The sequence below is a fragment of the Grampus griseus genome (genome assembly GCF_964374135.1).
Source record: "Grampus griseus genome assembly, chromosome: 9".
Lineage (NCBI taxonomy): Eukaryota > Metazoa > Chordata > Mammalia > Artiodactyla > Delphinidae > Grampus > Grampus griseus.
Genome location: NC_139003.1, coordinates 94,368,415 through 94,387,021, shown reverse-complemented (window position 1 = coordinate 94,387,021; position 18,607 = coordinate 94,368,415). Strand labels below are relative to the sequence as shown.

The 18,607-nt window shown below is 46.8% G+C and overlaps 1 protein-coding gene across 1 annotated transcript in view; it reads left to right on the top strand.

Moving 5' to 3' along the window:
* Window positions 1-3,127: 3,127 nt before the first annotated feature.
* Window positions 3,128-18,607, top strand: part of GLI3 (GLI family zinc finger 3) — a 282,714-nt gene continuing 267,234 nt past the window's right edge. Inside the window, exons 1-2 of the mRNA XM_082662430.1 lie at window positions 3,128-3,220; window positions 17,472-17,636. Of these exons, the coding sequence (XP_082518556.1) occupies window positions 17,513-17,636 (124 nt within the window). The 5' untranslated portion in view covers window positions 3,128-3,220; window positions 17,472-17,512. The remainder of the gene's footprint in view (window positions 3,221-17,471; window positions 17,637-18,607) is intronic.

Here is an 18,607-nt window from a genome sequence, read left to right as displayed (position 1 = left end):
TAAAGTTCTAACTCCTGTACTCTCTCAGAAAGTGATCTGATTTGGAAACAGGGTTGTGGAGATGCACTTAGTTAAGATGAGGTCATACTGGAGTAGGGTGGGCTTCTAATCTGACTGGTGTCCTTAGGAAGAGGAGAGAGAGAGAAACAAAGGGAGGACGCCATACGCCTATAGAGTCAGAGGTTGGAGTGAAGCAGTAGCAAGCCAAGAAACACCAGGGACTGACAGACATCACCAGAAGCTAGGAAGATGCAAGGAAAGACCTTCTCCTAGAGGTTTCAGAGGGAGCACGGCCTTGCTGAGACCTGGACTTCTAGCCTCAAGAACTGTGAGGCAATGGATATCTGTTGCTTTAAGCCACCCAGTTTGTGGTCCTTCGTTATAAGCAGCCCTAGGAAACTCATACTAAGATCTTCAAGTCTCCTGCTTCATCCAATTTGTTGCCAAAAGACATACAAACAAAAACTGTCTTATAAGCTTAATCATTTTGAAGATATATATATATATATATGTTTAACATATATATATATGTTAAAATGTATTAGGACATTTGCGTTTGAAAAGAGAACTGATGAAAGCTCTCAGTAAGTGACTCTATAATGGTGGAATTTTAGACATGGACGAAGGCCTGTAAATCTGTAAGGGCCTGTTTATCATTGCAAGGTTACACTATTGAGTGTCAGGGTGACTTTGGGGTTTTTAGAGCTGTCTCAGGAGCCATTGAAGAAAACAAGGCTAGAGGGCTGGGCCCTGAGATCCCACCCAACTGCAACCAGAGTAGCCTTCTTTTGTATTTTGGGATTCCATACAAGATTTCCTTTGGAAAAATAATTTTTGTGTTAATATAGATTGAAAGTCATTGCATTACGGCAGTATTTAACTCACACGAGGGCTAACCAAGTTTTTTATTTCCGCTACTATTTCTGCCAAATGTTCCCACTCACGTATATGTTTACCACTAAAGCAAAAAACTGTTCATTTCTGTCAAGAATCTAAGGTGAGGACACAGGAACACACAGGAGACACCAGCTTTATTTCTCCTCTTGTTTTTAGCTATTCTGATGGGCCTAAGGGAGAAAGATGGGCTGCTTTTTCTTTGTTCTTGTCTTTTTAAAACTGAGAATCAAGATCTTCACGATCCAAAATGTGCAAAAGACTTTTAAGTAAAAGTCAAAATATCTAGTTTATTCCAGTTGTTGATTTATTGGCTGTCTGTCTCCTTTTTATTTATTTATTTGCCATTGGGTGAACAGAGGAGGCTATCAGGATGTATTATTTGCATTCATGTGATTGAGGCAGAAGCAGTACTTGAATACAAAAAAATACTGTGACTGATGCTGGAGTATATACAGGAAGTATAATAATAATTCATTTGTGTCCCTTTCTACGTTCACACGCATTATCTCATTGGAAACCCTTACAAATCCTGGGAGGTATGTGGCCTGGTTTTCCTATCACTATCCCACAGATGGGCTCAGACAATCCTCCCGGGCCTAAGGCCAGTTAGTGGGGGGAAGCTGGGACCACCACCCATGTATCCTGAGACCCCTGCTCTGTATGATGAGTCAGTGGTGAGTTTTTTTTTTTTTCCAAGCATGGTGAGGTAGAGAGAGAAATCGTAAAATGAACGGCTAAAAAGGACCTTCAGCCCTCCTTTATCTTCACTGCTTCTACCATAAAAGCTTAAGTCAGGGTCTGCTTTTGTGGAGTCTTTGAGATAAGCAACAAGTCCCAGGAAACAAATAGTGAATACCACCATCAGTTCCCTTCAAAATTCTCCAGTTAAGCATTTGAATCTCAAAATGCTCTTCAGATCCTAATAGCTAATCGTTCATCCACCTACGGCTCTTCCTTCAGTCAAGATGCTCCTCGAGTCAACACAAGTGCACCCTGAGCTCCGAGGCGCTGCTGGCGGCCGGTGGGTGGGTGGAATCTCAGGTTACCCCACGAAGAACGGATTTAGGGATGCCACAGGGGTTTTCTTTCCTTTCTTTCTCCCCCCCCCTTTGTTTCCCCCCATGGGAACTCTCTTTTTTGGGTTACAGGTCCAGGTTGAGTACACTGAAAGGGAACAGTTGGATGCAGGCTGGCCGGTTGAGAATAGAGGGAAAATAATTTTTTTTCTGGTGTGGGCCGCTGAAAATCAATCAGGGACAGAGACACTTTGTAGCTCAGGGAAAAGCACCACGTTGGAGTCCAGGCTCCAAGCCCGGGGTCTTTGTTTTTGGGTCCTTTATAAAGTAGCCCATGGGGACAGCAGGCTGTGTAGTGGGAGCTCCCACTTCCCAGATTTGGCCCCAAAGGGCAGATGAGTCCGGTGGAGAGAAAAACCCTGAACTTTCAAAAGCATCCTTCGGCGAAAGGGGGAGTTTCAGGGTTGGCCTGGGGAAATGTACAAGGAGTGGGCGAGCCAAGGAGGGGGGGTTGTGATCTGAGAGGCCTTAAAAGAAGAAAAAGGGAGCCCAAACTGGGAGCAGGGAGAAAAGGGAGCGGGAGAACCGGGCTGGGAGGCGATGGGAGCTGGGAGCCGCCGCCGGGGCACGCGGGGCGCGGGCCGGCGGGGGCGTCCCGGCGGTGTGGCGAGCGCGGGCGGGGAGGGCGGCGGTGACCTCACGCCCGCGCCCCCTTCCCTTCGCCGGGTGGGTGGGGCCTCGGCGCGCCGAGCGGGCGCGGGGTCAAGGAGGGGGAAGAGGAGGGGCAGGCTTGAATGTGTCCGTGTGAGGATCGGGGAGGGGCGGAGGAGGCGGAGGGCGGGGAGGGAGCGCGCGCGTGGCTCGGGGCGCCCGGGCTCCCCCCCCGCCAGCCCCCGACCCCGGCCCGCGCCGCCTCTTCGCCACCGCCCGCGTCGCCGCTGGGACCCGCTGCGGGCGCGGGGACGCGGCGGGCGGGGAAGCGCGGGCACCCGGCGCGGCCTGCAGGGAGCAAGAAAGCAAAAGTAAGGCGAGCCGCACTCCTCCAAGTTTTCCCAACTTCGCCCCCTGCGGCGGCAGGCGTCCTGCTGCTCGGCGCGTCCCCACCGCGCCGCCGGAGAGGGGCCGAAAGAAAAGGGACGGGGCGGGGGCGGGGGCGGGGGAAGAGGGAGCACGAGCGAGAGCCGAGAGTCCGGCAACATCTGTTAAAACTTGGGGGAGGAGGAGCGCGGGGAGGAGGAGGAGGAAGAGGAGGGAAGGAGGGAGCGCGAGGGAGGGAAGCGCAGAGCCGAAGAGCAACTTTTCCACCCGTGAGTAGCGCAGGCTGCGCGGGTCCGGGCGGGGGGCGCCTCCAAGCCCGCGCGGGTTTCCAGGCCGGGATGGGACCTTATTCCAGAAAGTCGATTGGATGCCAGGAGGGGAGTGCGGTGGGGGCTTTCTTTCTTTCTCTTTCTCCTCCCTCCCGCGGGTGAACCAAATCAGAACTGTCACTCAGGGCCTGTGAGTCAGAAGGGATCGGATTACACGATCCCTGAAACCGATGCCGGAGCCGCACGAGCGGGCGGGAGCGGGCAGGGGCAGCGCCACCGCCACCGCCGCCGGCGCGCTCGCACCCTCGCCCTCGCGCCCCCTCGCCGCCCCGACCCGCCCTCCCCGCGCGCCCGGCGGCCGCCTGCGCCGCACCATGCCCGCCGCCGGCACCCCCCGCGCCCTGCCCGGCCGCTCGCCGTAGCCCGAGCCGCCCGCGGCCGCGCGGAGCCCGGAGCTGCCCGCCCGCGCCCCGGACGCGGGTCTATGGGAAGTTCGGGGACTTGACAGCCGCCGCCGCCGCAGGTACGTCCCGCCTGAAGTTCTTTGTTTCGCGGGGCTCCGCACCCGGGAGCCCGCTCCGGCGGCCGCGCCCGCGCCTCCGGGTCGACAGGGGGGGTCCCCGACGGGGGGCGCGGGAGGAACTGAATATGGCTGTCTCGAGGCGCCCAGATTTCGGGAGCGGCGGGTAAGGCGTCGGAGCGAGTGTTCACTTCGCCCCCTCCTGCTCGCCTTCCCAGCGTCTGACTCGGCGCGGCCATCCGGAGACGGACTGGAGAATTTCATCTCCCGAAGTTGGGGCAGGGCGGGGTGGGGGAAGAAGTTTGCAGCAGCCGCGGCGATGGGGCCCCAAGCCCCCACTCCCCACCCCGAGGGCTTAAAGGAACTCCGCTAGCCCCCGGGGCCCCGGCGCCCGCCTTCGCACTGTTGCATCCCCCCCGGGGGGCCGGGCGCGGAAGGCGGCGGGCGGCGAGGTGGGTGCGCGCGGGGAGCGCCGCGGCGGGGGCTTCCTCCAGCCTGCGCTTCCCATCCGAGGGAGGCGCGCCTCCGTCCTGAGAGAGGAAAAGTGAAAGCTGTACCATCTGTGGATGATTTGGGATTCTTTCATTTCTTTTCTTTTCCAGGGACAGCATTAAAAAAAAAAAAAGAATAAAAGAAAGAAAAAAAGAAAACAAAAGAAAGAAAAGCACTAGAAGCTGCAGGGAGTGAGCTGTGGAAGTTGGGCGGGGGGTAACCGTGGCCCCTGTAATAATCATTTAAGAGGCCGCGTTTTCACCGAGCAGAGTTGGGTATGAATCACTCTGCAGGGGACAGTTACTTTTTGCAGTTGCAGAGGGCACAGGGCCGGGAGGAGGTGGAGAGGGAATAAATATTTACCCAAACTTGGAGAGTTTGTGAAGCGACTTCTAAGCAGATTGCCAGATGCCGAAGCTCCACCGCACACCCAGGCCTTTTATCCTCCCCTGAACTTTGTGCTCACGTCCCTGATTACACCTCATTTGGGAGATGCCATCCCGAGAGCAGCTGGACCCACGCTTCCCTTGCAGACCCCGTGTAGACAGAGTATGAAGGAGGCATCCTCCCCGCAACTCCTCCCGCCCGCCCCCAGGGTCTCATCTCCCGGGTGTGCAGTCCCGAACAGACTCTGGCCTTGGGTACAGCGCTCGTGGCCCTCTGCCAGTTTATATGTACATATATTTATGTAAAACATTTTCTCCCAGCTCTCTGCCAGCTGTTCCACATTTTCCAGCTGCCATTTCAGTTTGAAATGATGGACTGTCCGCATCTCCAAGTAAAAGAGCCCTTTAGTCGGAGGTATGGAGGGTCGGCCGCTGTGCAGAGACCTGCGCAGTGCCATTTGCCGGACTGGTTCTAGAAAACACCTTCTGCTCTCCTTTATCTTCCTTCTTCTCCCCAGTTCGTCTCTGCAGAGCCGTTTGCTGGAAATTCGTGGTAATTAGGCTTTTCCCTCCCAATGTGATTTTGGACAGAATTGGGATGTTTTTGAGATCCCTGAAATAAGTGTCTGGTGGAAATCAGTTAACTTTTAAAAAGCGTTCCAGCTTGAGTGCCTTGGGCATGGCCGGTGTGGCCCTCTGCCATGGTCCTTTCTGTCTGTTTAAGGCAGGAACTATTCGTGGTCCCCATGTTACACTTTTTGTGTTGTTTGAAGTCTTAGCATATTATAGACGGAAATCTTCAAGAATTGGCCTAAAGTATTAATTTTGAGTATTTATGTATTGCTCTGTAATTTGAATAGGTGCCTTATTGATTGATTCCTGTAATTATTTCATTTAGGTTTTAAATTAAAAATTAATAATGGTCTGACAGTTTCTTAATTACATGTGTCAAGATTATTTTGAAGGAGGAAAATGCTATGTTTCAAAGTAGTGGAATAACCTCAAAATCGCTTCATCTTTCTGAAGCAGAACAGTATTTCAGTTGAGGGCCTTTATTAAAGCAGTGGTGATTGGCTTTACAATGTAAACTGTGTGAAGTATCTAAAGAATTTGTTTATGTTAGGAAATATTGGTGTTAACCTGGTACACAAACACTTTGGCCAGTTGGACTATAGTCAGACCTGAAACAAACATGAACTAACATTTAAATTAGTTGTAATAGCATACTTATAGGGAGCAGAGGTTTATTTTATACTAAAAGCTATTTAATTAGAAACTGCCTGCCTAAGGGAAGATCCTTTGAGGGTATATGATTCTTGAAGTCAGCCTAGGGAAGCTTTGGTTTCAGATGCCTGAGTAGGTCCAGTGTGAGAGGTGTCCAGTGAAATTTCACACACGCAGAAGCACTTTAAACGGTATAGATTGTATTCTTATGAAAGGCTAGTAGATTCAACTCAGATACCTATGACTTCCTGGTACCTTTAACATGTTTGTGTTCCTTGATCGAACCCTGACATAAACACATTTTTCCAGTATGTCGAAATTGCAAAGGACTACAGACAGAAATGAGAAAATTCAGTACTGATGAAGAATGACTCTGGTGAATTATTTCATTACTTATTTAATGAAAGAATCATTAATTTATCAGTTTGATGCCCAAGCCTAAAAGTTGAACTTTCCTTTGTTTCTTGGCCAGTTTTCTTAATTACCTGCATGCTGTAAGGGTTTCAGACTTCCTCTGTGCTTTGCCATTTAGGGGTCCTTACAATCTATGTGAGGTATCCTGCTTACTGAGATTCCCCTTGCCCCCCTTTTTTAAGGATAGGGTTTGGGAGTTTACGAAAGGAAACAATTTAATGATCATTGTGCCATGCACTCACTTATATGGAGACAGTAATGTACTAAGAAAAACCAGTCTTGAAGGAAAAGTGAATCAGTGAGTCATGAAATCCTCAAGAAAACCTTAGTAATGGAATGTTAATGCTTTTAGACTATAGTAGATTATCTTAAAAGTCAGCCTTTTCTTCTTTATGCAATTGTTGTAAATCCCCAGCTAAAGAATTCTTTGAAGGAGGTTTTAGTTTTGCTGGCATCCATATTCTATAGTCAGTCTGATTTGTTTTGGAAGATTCAAGAAATTTTCTGCCAACTTATATCATGAGAGTCAATTAAAATGCTGACATGACTGTAGAAGAAATTGTGCGTGCGTGTGTGTGTGTGTGTGTGTGTGTGTGTGTGTGTCTATTTCATTTGTTAAGCACAAGATTCCACTCTAATAATGACTTCAGGTTGTCTTTTCATTAAAGGCTACTAGAAGATGCTGCCCTTCACTTCCTGTTGTCATTTTTCCAGATGAAAATTGATTTGTTCTAGTTTCAAAGCAAATAAAGGGAGACAGAATAAACAACAACAGGGCAGGGGGAGCACCACAAACTTCTCTCCAGCACTTTCAGTGTATTTTTCATCTCTACTTGTATTTGATGGGCCTGTGAAATAGAGCTGTAGACTGGCGAAGACTTTAAATGAAATTTCACACTTTGATGATTTTTTTTTTAACTTTGATATATTGACAGCAAAAGGAGCTGCAAAGCTTTTTTAGAACTTGAGCGGTAACGCCAAGCAGCAGTCAAACGTCTCTGTGCATTTGTGTTTAACTGCAGAAGAAAAACATGTCCGTGGGCAGTAGAGGTTCTTATCAACCCCCTAATCCCAGATCCCAGCAAACCTTGAGGGCATGCCTCAGATCTTGCTGAAATCACTGTAGACTCGCACAGTTTGCAGATTAAATATGCTATGTGTTCCTGGCTCCAATAACAGGTTTAGGAGCTCACCAAGCTTCCTGTTTTAAGATCCTTTTCTTAAGTTTTTAGAAGCTGTTAAAGGCAATGCTCTAACAGTAAGTGGTACTTGCTAATTTAGAGACACTCTAGATATTTCATGCCCTCTTTCGAAATTGCCAAAGTTATGATTTTTCCATCTAAGGGCTGGTTTTACAGGGTTATAAGGGAGGGGAGCCGTTGGGAAGAAATTGGATGTTAACTGTGTTGGCAAGTGTATTCGATTGCAAACCTTACGTGGTGTCTCAATTGTTTCAAGGCACTTTTCCTTTGCCTCGCCCCTTAAACTTAGACTTTTTCCACTTGTAATTCTAAATGCACTATATTTTAGTGTCACACTTCTTAGCTACTCATGACCACTTTCGGGTTTTTTTTTTTCTTTAATGTGAAAGTGTTTTTTGTTCTGTGTGTGTATATTTCAGCCCAACAAAACGTCCCAGAAAATCTATGGCTCTCTAAAGAAACTGAATGAACAGGCCATTACCTAGTTAATAAGGTGGCATTGGAACATTCCAGTCCCCTCCTGAAAGGCAATATTGTGTTGAGCTCCACATGTGCATCTGCAGTATCTGGAGTTGTGTCCTCACATTAGGGTGCTTTTGCATTTTGCATACGGAGTCATAATTAAAAAAGGAAAATACTCACATCATCGTCCAAGACATGTCACATAATTCCCAAGAGAACTCGAGCCAATTTTGTGCTTAAAGGTTATTCAATGAATGAAATTGTGAAAGCCCATTTGTCAAAGTACTGCATGGTTTCTGTTAGTTTTCAAGCCCCAAATTCATTGTATGCCCGGCCAGCATCAGTCATCAGGGCATTAGCGCTGCCTCCAGGCCATGTGGCCCAGCACCTCTTCACACCATTATAGCCTTGAAAGTGTACTCTGTCGACTTGTAGAATTACTGCTCTGATTTCTGCTTGGCTGGGTTTGAGGTAAGTCCCCTCCCTACCTTCTAGCTGACTGTAATCCTTGCTTTCTTTTAAAGCTCCTTTCCAGAGATTGAGGCGAAAACTTTCTTAAGGGCCCTATTGGCATCACACTGTGGTTTCATTGCGGCGTGCAGTGTACATGTAAATTGTACCTGCAGTAAATTGGATTGATTGCTAGCCTTAAACCGCTAGTGGGCTTTTCTTTTCTTTTCTTTACTTTTTTCTTTGGGGGGGGGGTGTTGGCATGCGTGTGTTTGTGTGTGTGTGTGTGTGTGTGTGTGTATGTGACACAGGAGTATGTTTGAAACATCAGCATTTGTTGGTATATTTGGGTAATTTTTATGCTGCAAAATGAAATTAAATAATGGGAGATAAGTGGCCTTTTATTTACATCTCTGTCAGAAGGCAGTGTGACATCTTATTTGTTTATTTTCATGTGGAAATATGCAGCTTTAGCTACTTGAACTTTGGGGGGAGATTGCATAAAACACCTAACGGTATTCCAGAGTGCTGTACATTCCAAACTATGGATTTTTACGAAAAGAGACTGAAAACTCGCAGTTCAGATGAAAGCTAATTCTCCAATTGTCGTAATGAAGGAATGAAGCAGTTAAACCATATTCTCGATTTCAGCTTGTGGTATTTTAGAAAAGAATAATTCAGTCTCAGGGGAGTTACCTGTGTGTCGAGGAACCTCAGGCAGTAGCTCAAGAATGAAGCCTTCATGAACTAAGATGTCTGGAAATCTGAATGGAGCGTGGACCAGGCCACGCCACTTCAGGACAACATCTGCTGTTTGAACTGTGAGGTTCAAATGACATCCCACACCAGGGCATTTCACTGGGAGGGTGCATCGTTTGGTATAGTTTACATTGGCGGTTTTGTACATGATTGGTGGGCAGGGGCCAAAAAGTAAGACAGCTGTAGAATTCTGCAAAGTTGATAGGCTGAGTGGACCAGGGGGGAATTGTTACTGAATAAGCCCTGATTAAAAATCCTTAAGTCATGAAAGATGTGCTTTTCAAGTTGCAGTTAAGATTCAAGAATCCCCAGTTTAAAAATCGGGAGGATGAAGTATGATGAACAGTACCAGACAAAAAAAATAAGTGCCTTTGGGAGATCTCCAGCTGATTTTAACACCCAGCAGATATTGGTCTCCTATTTGTGATGGTTTAAAAGTATATTCCTATGCATAGAACATGTATTCTACTCTCTTAAGCTTGATTGTAAAGGCACACCTGATTCTAGGAGCCAAAAGTTATAGAAGTTCTCTAAGAAGGATTTTTAAATTTAGGGATTTTTTTCTTCTGAAAATGTATGAAAACTTTTAATACCTGTACACCCTAGGGAAGTGAGACAAGGGTCACCTTTGATCAGTCATGCTGTTTTCGTGATACACGTAGGTTTAAGGGAAATGCAGTTTTCATGAGCTTAGCGGGATCTATAGACCAATAACTGACCTAAAGATGTCCTTTTCTGTCTGGGATTGTCTGTCTCCAGCAAGCCCACAGAAAGTCGGGGATGCCAGCTCATTCCGTCATGGCACCTGCTATGCAGGGCACTTCCTGCAAAGCCTAACCAAAGTACACGGAACTGGTGTTTCATAGTTTTTGCAAAACTCAGAAACAGTAACAAGTATGAAATAGAGACCTTTACCCTTCAACTGTTTCTCATAAAGTCCTCCTGGCAGCAGAGAACGTCAGAGTAGCCGATGATCTTTCCTTTTAAATACACATGGCAGAAAAGTAAAACTGGCACGCAGAATGCAATTTGTGATTTTAACGCTAGTAGCAGTGATGACTTCACGTCAAATATGCTTTTCAGTAGTTGAAGTTAATTAAATATATGGGTTTCTTAAAAGTTGAGATGTAGTTAATCTACTAAAACCAAACTCAGTCCGTAGCCAGGCAATTACTTCCCCTTAGAGTAATTCCATTCCCTTTCGAGGGACGTCTGTCATGAACACTGTTTATCTGAGATTAGGAGCTTCAGAAACTGGGAAAGAAAGATCCGAAAGCAACAGGCAGCAGATTTGGGGAACCCTCTAGGCTACGAAAGACCATTTTTGGCAACTTGAACAGATAGGAGCTTTCTTACTTGCAGTTACGGCTTTAGGCTTCCGGCTTTCCTCATTACGGGGGCGGGGGGAATCTCATGTAAAGGTAAAATAATTGCACATTTAAAAATACTATAGTTAAAAATTCATGAAGATTTCATTAAGAACTTACGGAGTTGAGCTTGCCGGAAAGAAAGGCAGTGCAGACAGGGGAGGGAGAGGAAGCCTTAGGAATCTTGGGAACTGTTGGTGTGTCACAGAAGTTATGCATATCTAATTGATTTTAAGTTCAGAAAGGTATTTTGAGCACCAGGAAACATCAACCACATTACCAACCTATAAGAGGTTTTCTGTAAAGCATGATTACATGAAATCCACTGAAATGTCTCAAATTCCCTAAATTTGGCTCATGGAAACTCATGCTGTTTCTCACTTCCAGAATTGCTCAAAAGTTAAAATCAGCATTAGTTTGTGCTTCTTGATTTTCAAAAAAAACCCAAAACTTTTCCTAGAGCAGTCATGTTCTTTAGGAACTGAATTTTAATGCTGCAGGAAGGTATAACTATTTAATAGGAATTTTACCTAAACGGTTGCTCTCAGACTGGTGTCTTGAAGGAGCAGGTAATCTGCTAGTAAGTAATACAGTATGAGAGAAATGTCACTTTTCAGTGTTACGGTGGCAGCGCCTTAGAAATCCTTACACAGGCTAGTTCTTCTGGATTTTTGAAATATTAGCATATTAGGAAGATCATTCAGCTTGTTAATATACGGGCAGGTGTAAGTAAAGGTACTTTCTCTGGAGGAACGTCTTATTCCTCTTGAGCAAGGAGTTCCCTGGGTTGCAGAGAATCATTACTCACTTAAGGCCTAATCGCCATGCTGTTCAAAGTGCTGCCCCTTCCTCCTGGAATGCCTCTTTTTTCTGATCCCTCCTTGGCAATAGCTGTTTTAACCCATCAGAAACTGATCAGGTTGCCACGAATCAGGCTTTTAACTTAGTTGTTTTAAATCTTTAAATGCATTAAGAAAAAAAAAAAAAGGAAAACCCAAATTCAGGCCACTGAAAAATAAACCAGCTGGATTAGGGAAATAAATGAAGTAGTCTGCTGTTCACAAAGGATGCATTATATCAGTTTATAGCTACTGTTTCATTTCACCTTCGATTAGAAAGTCGTTTTATACAGTTCAAACATCATTTAAAACGTTGGTTTTAGCCCTGGCGCTTCCTTTTGAACATTGTAAGGGTTTAACCCATCATGGAATCCTGCTTGTATGCGCATTCCCAGGGTTCACTGCAGAGATCTGCAAGGGGAAAGGCTGATTTTTGCACATGTTCCCAGAATTGCGATTTCTCACGCTCTCCATTTACTGTCTAAAGCCTCGTGGTTAAGGTTGAACCTTGGAACCCCACTGAGGGCCCTCCTCGCCTAGAGCCCATGAGATGGGTCTGTGCCTACATCATTCACAACACCTAATCTATGTGGGGCAGCTGATGAACGAACAACATTGGGAACAGGGTTAAGAGCCGGTGAAGCGAGTTAGAAGTTTGGTGAAGTGACGCACACAGCCAGGGCTTTCCTGAAGACGTCAAGGGTTCCGCAGTGTTGTACTGTAGTGCCGAACAGAGGGTGTTGCCTTGCAAAGTGCCCGGAAAGTTGCCTCTCTCCGAATTCAGCCAGTGAAGCAGTTGTGTGACTGCATGCGGGGCGGCCACCGACCGCTGTCTGCTGGAGATGCTGCCCAGTTGTGCCGAGAGTTTTCCAGTGCCCTGGGAGCCGGTGACCGGGGTGATGCAGAGTGCAGAGGGCTGCTCTTTGGGCGGCGGAGGCCCTGCGGGGTTCCGATCGTCCGGCCCCTGCTCTGCGCTTTCCGGGGGGACGCTGCCGGAGGGCGGATCCGAGCGGGGCCGGCCGATTCCGAGGAACCAGCGCTGCGCGGCCGGGCGCTCCGGGCTCGGGGCGCTGACCGGGAGCTGCGGCCGGGTCTGCCCGCGCCGGGGAGGGAGCAGACGGCGAGGCGGGCGCCCCGAGGCCTCCGCTGCACCGACTGCGACCGCGTGCGGGGAGAGGGGCCCGCACGGCGACGCCGGGATCCCGGCGGGGGGGAGGCGGCTGGGACGCGGAGACGCGGCCGAGATGTGAAGACGCGGACCCTGGAACCGTGCGGGGAACAGAAAGGAAGCTGGCGTGGAAGCGCAGGTTGCGAGCGCTCCCAGGCAGCACTGACCACAGCCCACTGCTTACTAAATGGAAAAAGAAGCACACAAATGACAACTTATCTTTGCAAAGATGAAAGTTCTTGGGTTTTTTTGGGGGTTGTTTTGTTTTTGTATTTTTTTAATTGCAGCTCCAAGTGGCCACTCTCAAGAGAGGGCCAACCCAGGCTTTGCAGGGGTGGGGTGGGGGAGTGCTGTTTCCAATGCAGGTCTTCCCCCCTCCCTGCCATTTCTTCAAATTGGTAATAAATGTTGCAGCTTTTCTTTGGCTGCCTTTCAAGTGGAGACATGCACTACAGCATCACCTGGTCAGTGGCTCCAGGATAGGACGTCTCGTTTGGTAGGAGGTTGACGCAAGTTCAGATTTATAATCTAGAAAGGAAAGACCCTCCTGTGGGCAGGTTGCTAGTAGGAGAGGGATTACTTTTAAAAGAGGGTCCGGAAATAATTGTGCCCTGGGTTTAGGCCTCGGGAAAATTACAGAAGGATCAGGGACAGCTGAATGGGGAAAAGCCATGACTGTTTGCGTTCAAGAAGGCATTTTCATTCCTGCATTTACCTATGAAACGTCAGGCTTTAGCAGGTCATCTTAGCAGAGCGGTTTTTCCTGGCTGCAGGGTTTTTTGTTTTGTTTTGTGTTTGTTTTTCCCATATACCCAAGCTGCTGGGACTCAAACATCAGCTACAAATAGTTTTTCTTTTTGCTCTTTTTCTTCATAAGCATAAAAAGTCAAGGGGCATGCCAGCAAATCTTGCATGTAATGTTGCAGTGATGAAAAGGATTGAGGGAGAACAGTTTGGCCCTGTAAGAAAGGGAGCAGGGTCTAAAAGTCTCATTTCATTCACATCTAAAAACCAGTGGCATGTTTTCCTCAGAGAAAGATCTTTGAAGTGAAGCAGAACCAAAAAGTTCTCCTTGAGAGTTACGTTCTAAATAAATTATACTTTATTATTTAGGAAACGCCAGGTTTTATAAGGAGTCCTATAGGCTACGGCCCTAGTTATGTATGTTTTAGGATTCCATCAGGAATTTTTACGGGTCACTTCTGTACCTCATGCTTTCCTGTATCAACTCAGGACTGAGTTTCCCAACTCGGCTGAGTAGTCTATGAAAAAATTGCCACCCCAGCTAGAAGCAAGCACTCTTTTCTGCTCCCTAACTCTTGGTGCAGAGTTTTGATGAGGTGTGAGAGTCTAGAATGTTAAAACTTTCTCCTTTAGGGCTTCCCTGGTGGCACAGTGGTTAAGAATCCGCCTGCCAATGCAGGGGACATGGGTTCGAGCTCTGGTCCGGGAAGATCCCACATGCCGCGGAGCAGCTAAGCCCGCGCGCCACAACTGCTGAGCCCGTGTGCCACAGCTACTGAAGCCCACATGCCTAGATAGTCTGTGTTCCGCAACAAGAGAAGCCACTGCAGTGAGAAGCCCGCGCACTGCAATGAAGACGCAACACAGCCAAAAGTAAATAAATAAATAAATTTATTTAAAAAACCCAACTTTCTCCTTTGTAACTGACAGGGACAAAGTTGGGTTTTTATCAGTAAAATAAGCTGATATAATTTATAGGGATATACAGGAAGCAGATGTCTGCCTTGGCAAGTTGCCATTTTTATAGCCTTGTTCCAAGCATAAACCACACTTTTAAATAATTAGTTACTAACTAATGAGATCCAAAAATAAGTTGTCAAAATAGAAGAAGGGGGTAGACTTTTGAGTGACCAAGGGTCTATTTTTTTAAAAATCCATTTTGAACAGGGGGTGGGGGGAGGAATTAGTGTTCTCCAAGACCATTAATTAGTGCAATTTCAATCAGCGCCTGGGGCTTTACCTCTTCTCACTGAGCCTCTCTCTGGTGATGAGTATTTGGAGGGTTTTTATTGCTTTGTTAAAATGAAGTCTTTCGCTTGGGGGAAAAACCAACAACTCCACAAAAACCAAGTTTGTCAAGGAGCTTTGGTGACTTGTCTCTTCGCTACTATTAATTAGTTCCCTCTCCTAAGGAAGAGACAAGAATCCCATCTCTTCATGGCTTTTTTTTTCTTTCCCCACTCTGGTCCATTACCTTGTTTCTGTGTCCAGTATTCGTAAATTCCATCCAGATTCCACCGGTAAAACTGTATTTGTGTTTTGAGGGAAACAATTATAGTAAGTGCCCCCTTTTCTCCAAAATGGTTGAGAATGGAGTGTTTTGATTAATTAAATATTCCTATTAAAGTTTTTAGTTTTGATATAATTTGCCAGTTTACAAAGAAACACAGGCTATAAAAGAAAAGCTATGTAGCTAAATCTATGACAATTAAGATTTAAGACACTGCTGAACTGTCTGGGTCATGGGATCATTGCTGGATCGCTTATTACTCAGTAAATATTCTTACAGGTATGAGGTGCTGGGTAGATAGCCCGGCCTTTGGAGTCTAGGGTCCGGAGGGGAAGACGGACATTCAACAAAGATTCCCGACCGATGCAGAGTTCATTATCGGGATGGCAGTTGGGATAGGCTCTTTTGGGCTGTTGGAATTCAGTACTTCATCCAATGTGCCAAGACTTCAGTGAGGACCACCTACAGTATTGGGTACAGAGCAGCAAACAAAAAATAGGTAGAGCAGTTGTCTGCGAGCTTCACTGAAGCTGATAGTCACCAGTGCTGTTCAGATAAAGGTTCCAGGGGTCACCTCAGAGACATCAGGGGTTGGACCTGCAGCTCTGAATGTTTTGCAAGCACCGAAACAAGGCTGATGCAGGTGGCTTTTGTACCACGCTGAGAAACAGTGCCATGGAGTGGGTTGAATTGTTCTCGTGGCATGCTTTAAAAATGATCTTTAAGTCAATTTGGGGGGAGCATGTAAAAAATTTAGAGAATCATTCTGAGCTTGGTAGAGCTAGAAGGGGTGGTTGAGAATTTCTCCTTCAGGGGTTCTTTAACTGGTTTGGAGGGCCTGTGATCCCTTGGAAATCAAATGGACAGTTTTTGGTGCACTTAAGGGGATTCTGGGGGGAGAGGGTCCGTAAGTTTTAACATATTCTTAAAGAGGACTGGACACCCCCCATTCCCACCCCCAAGGTGAAGTCCCACTGTGTGACACTGTCACGTGACAGATGAGGAAACTGAGGCACTGGACAACTCCAGGGGGTGCCAATCAAGCCCTCCCCTGTGGACTTGTGTACCGTGGCAGCCTTGAGAAAAGAAGGTCTATATTCCTTCACTGTTGTGATCTATGGGGGCTCTTTTTTTTTTTTTTTTTTTTTTTTTGGTGGTACACGGGCCTGTCACTGTTGTGGCCTCTCCCGTTGCGGAGCGCAGGCTCCGGACGCGCAGGCTCAGCGGCCATGCCTCACGGGCCCAGCCACTCCGCGGCACGTGGGATCTTCCCGGACCGGGGCACGAACCCGTGTCCCCTGCATTGGCAGGCGGACTCTCAACCGCTGCGCCACCAGGGAAGCCCCTGTGGGGACTCTTTGAGGGATGTTACTGCATTCAGAGTGGATCTTATAATTGATCTGTACATTTAACCTAGGGCGTCTTTTTGTCTTTTTTATTCTAGAAAAGCTGGTGTAAATAACTTGTGTGTTTTACGGTGAATGCCACTGGATAATCAAGAAAAGAAATGGAAGTTACTGGAAGAACTGGTGCTCCAGGGCCATGAGGCCTCTGGGCCTTCAGCTTTTCCAGTTACTTATCCCAGATTGCAGTTCCTTTGCAAGTTTGAGTTAAGGATGACTAAAAATCTTCCGTCTGGTACTTTAACTCTTTTAGTCTGTGAAGCACTCGCTTGTTTTATTTCTCTCATCCTTGTTTTGATGGAACACGGTGGCCTCCGCTAAATGTAGAAAACAGGCAGGTGACTCCACCGAAGAAGTGCCCACAATCTAGAGAGCTTGAGGGAAACGTGGTAGAGAGGAGACTTGTCATCTTCTCTTGTATTCTTCGTAGGTGTAGATCATGACTGCCAAAAAAGAACGGGAACCAAACAGTGAAAATTGATGAATGATGAGTTAGGGCGATTATCACATGAATGAAGCTGGTGAAAGACAGACTAACTGCCCTTGCCTTTAGCTGAGTTTTAATATTTCTTAAGTGGTTCCAGCCTTTGCTGTGGGTGATCTTTTGCCTTTTCCTGTGGGATCCAGAGTGTGTTGTTCTATCACCTTTGTTTGTTTTAAAAATGTAACTTAAATGAATGGAAACGTTCTGCTGTTTTAAGAAAGCTTAAAGTGTATGGTTTTCCTGAAAGAATTAGGTTTAAGAGGCATGTTGCGATTCACATATCTTGGTGAGGGAAGCAAAATCATCGACCAGAATTCTCTGATTCAGAATTTGGAGTTGGGCTTGGATGGGAGAAATTGTCGGTCACTCTTTAAAACATCTAACTAATAACTAAAAAACTTCCCTGGCTTGGAAAGTTGTCCTACTGCCCCTTCATAGAAAAGTGGCCACTTTCTTATAAATGTCGGAGACATTTGTAGATGTGGCTTGAAGGAGTAATGTGACGCTTGGATTTCTCGCCGTAAACACAGCTGAAGATGGAGATATTTAGACCATTTAATAACAAATGCCCAGTAGGATTTGGGGAGAAGTCCCACATTGTGGACAAGTCCCTTTCTCCTCCTTTTGCACGTGTAGACAGAATTCGCCTGGCTTGTTACTAGCACTTTGAGGCCTTTTTGCAAGAAAGCCAGCGGGTAAGGGGCTTCCAGATTTTGAATTAGCTGATGCTCCAGGCACCTCCTCAGGTGACAGGTGAAGTGGCCTTCGGAGTGGGATTTCCTTTTTCCCCTTCTTATTTGAAATTGATGGCGCTGCTGTTTTTGTAGGGGTTCCTGGTCGCCCAGAGCTGAAGTAATGAGAAGGCGTCATGGAGGCCCAGTCCCAGAGCTCCACGACCACTGAGAAGAAGAAAGTGGAGAATTCCATAGTGAAATACTCCACTCGACCAGACGTCAGCGAGAAAGCCGTGGCCTCCAGCACCACTTCCAATGGTGAGCGGCCACGGGGATTACCAACAGTCAAGCCTACAGTCCTTTTCTGTGCTCTGCATTCCTTGCAAGTTGAGCATTTGCACCTGGACCCGTGTTTGTGCTCTGAGAGCTGAAGAGCGCAGATGGAGGTGGAGGTTGGGGTGCGGGCTCGGGGTGGCCAGGCTTTAGCCATCTCTGTTTTAGCGCTGAAACTACACGTTTTCTTCCAGATTTGCTAATTCGAGATGTAAATGTGATAGGTTATTTATTATAGCAAGTTCCTGTTTTGGCATTTTGGAAATCATCTTGATGAGTCTGGCTGGGGTTCAAAATACTCTGCATTTCACATGGAAAGTCTCTACTCGTCGGAATAATCAGTTATCAGTTATTACAAAAGACACAAGAGTTGCCTTGTCCAAATTAGTGATAGGGTCCCCTGCAGACCCCAAACCCTAAGGAGTCCGCTCGAAAGGATTTTAAAAGTTGTTAACGGTTGAGCCTCATCTAGTTTCTGAGTTGCAGGTTTTGCTGTTGGCATATAAAAATTTAACGTCCTTAATTTGCGTTTAGAGATACAGAAAGCCAACTGTTTTACATGCTGTATGTTTTAATATTTTAAGCAAAGTGTTGAGAGGCATTTCAATTCAAGCATGGAGCACTGAAAATAAATTCCAGAGGCCCCTCTGGTAAAAACAGACTGAATAAGTTAAGAGTAACCTTCACTTCCTTTCCCTGCCTTTCGGCTCTGGAAGGCCAGCAGCGCCTTGGCTTTTTGTAGATTTCATAGCCACCCCTGGCCTCTGCGAATCGCTCTCCGCTTTGCCATGTGCCCTTAGGAAGAATGGGCTGGTCTCAGTCCTGGACACTGCCTACCTGGGTACAAGGTTTTGCATCTGCTGAGCCAACCTGCGCCCTCCCTCCCTGTGCATTTATATTTTATTTATTCCAAAAAGATTTGACTAGGCTGATTTCCACTTTTTTTTAATTTTATT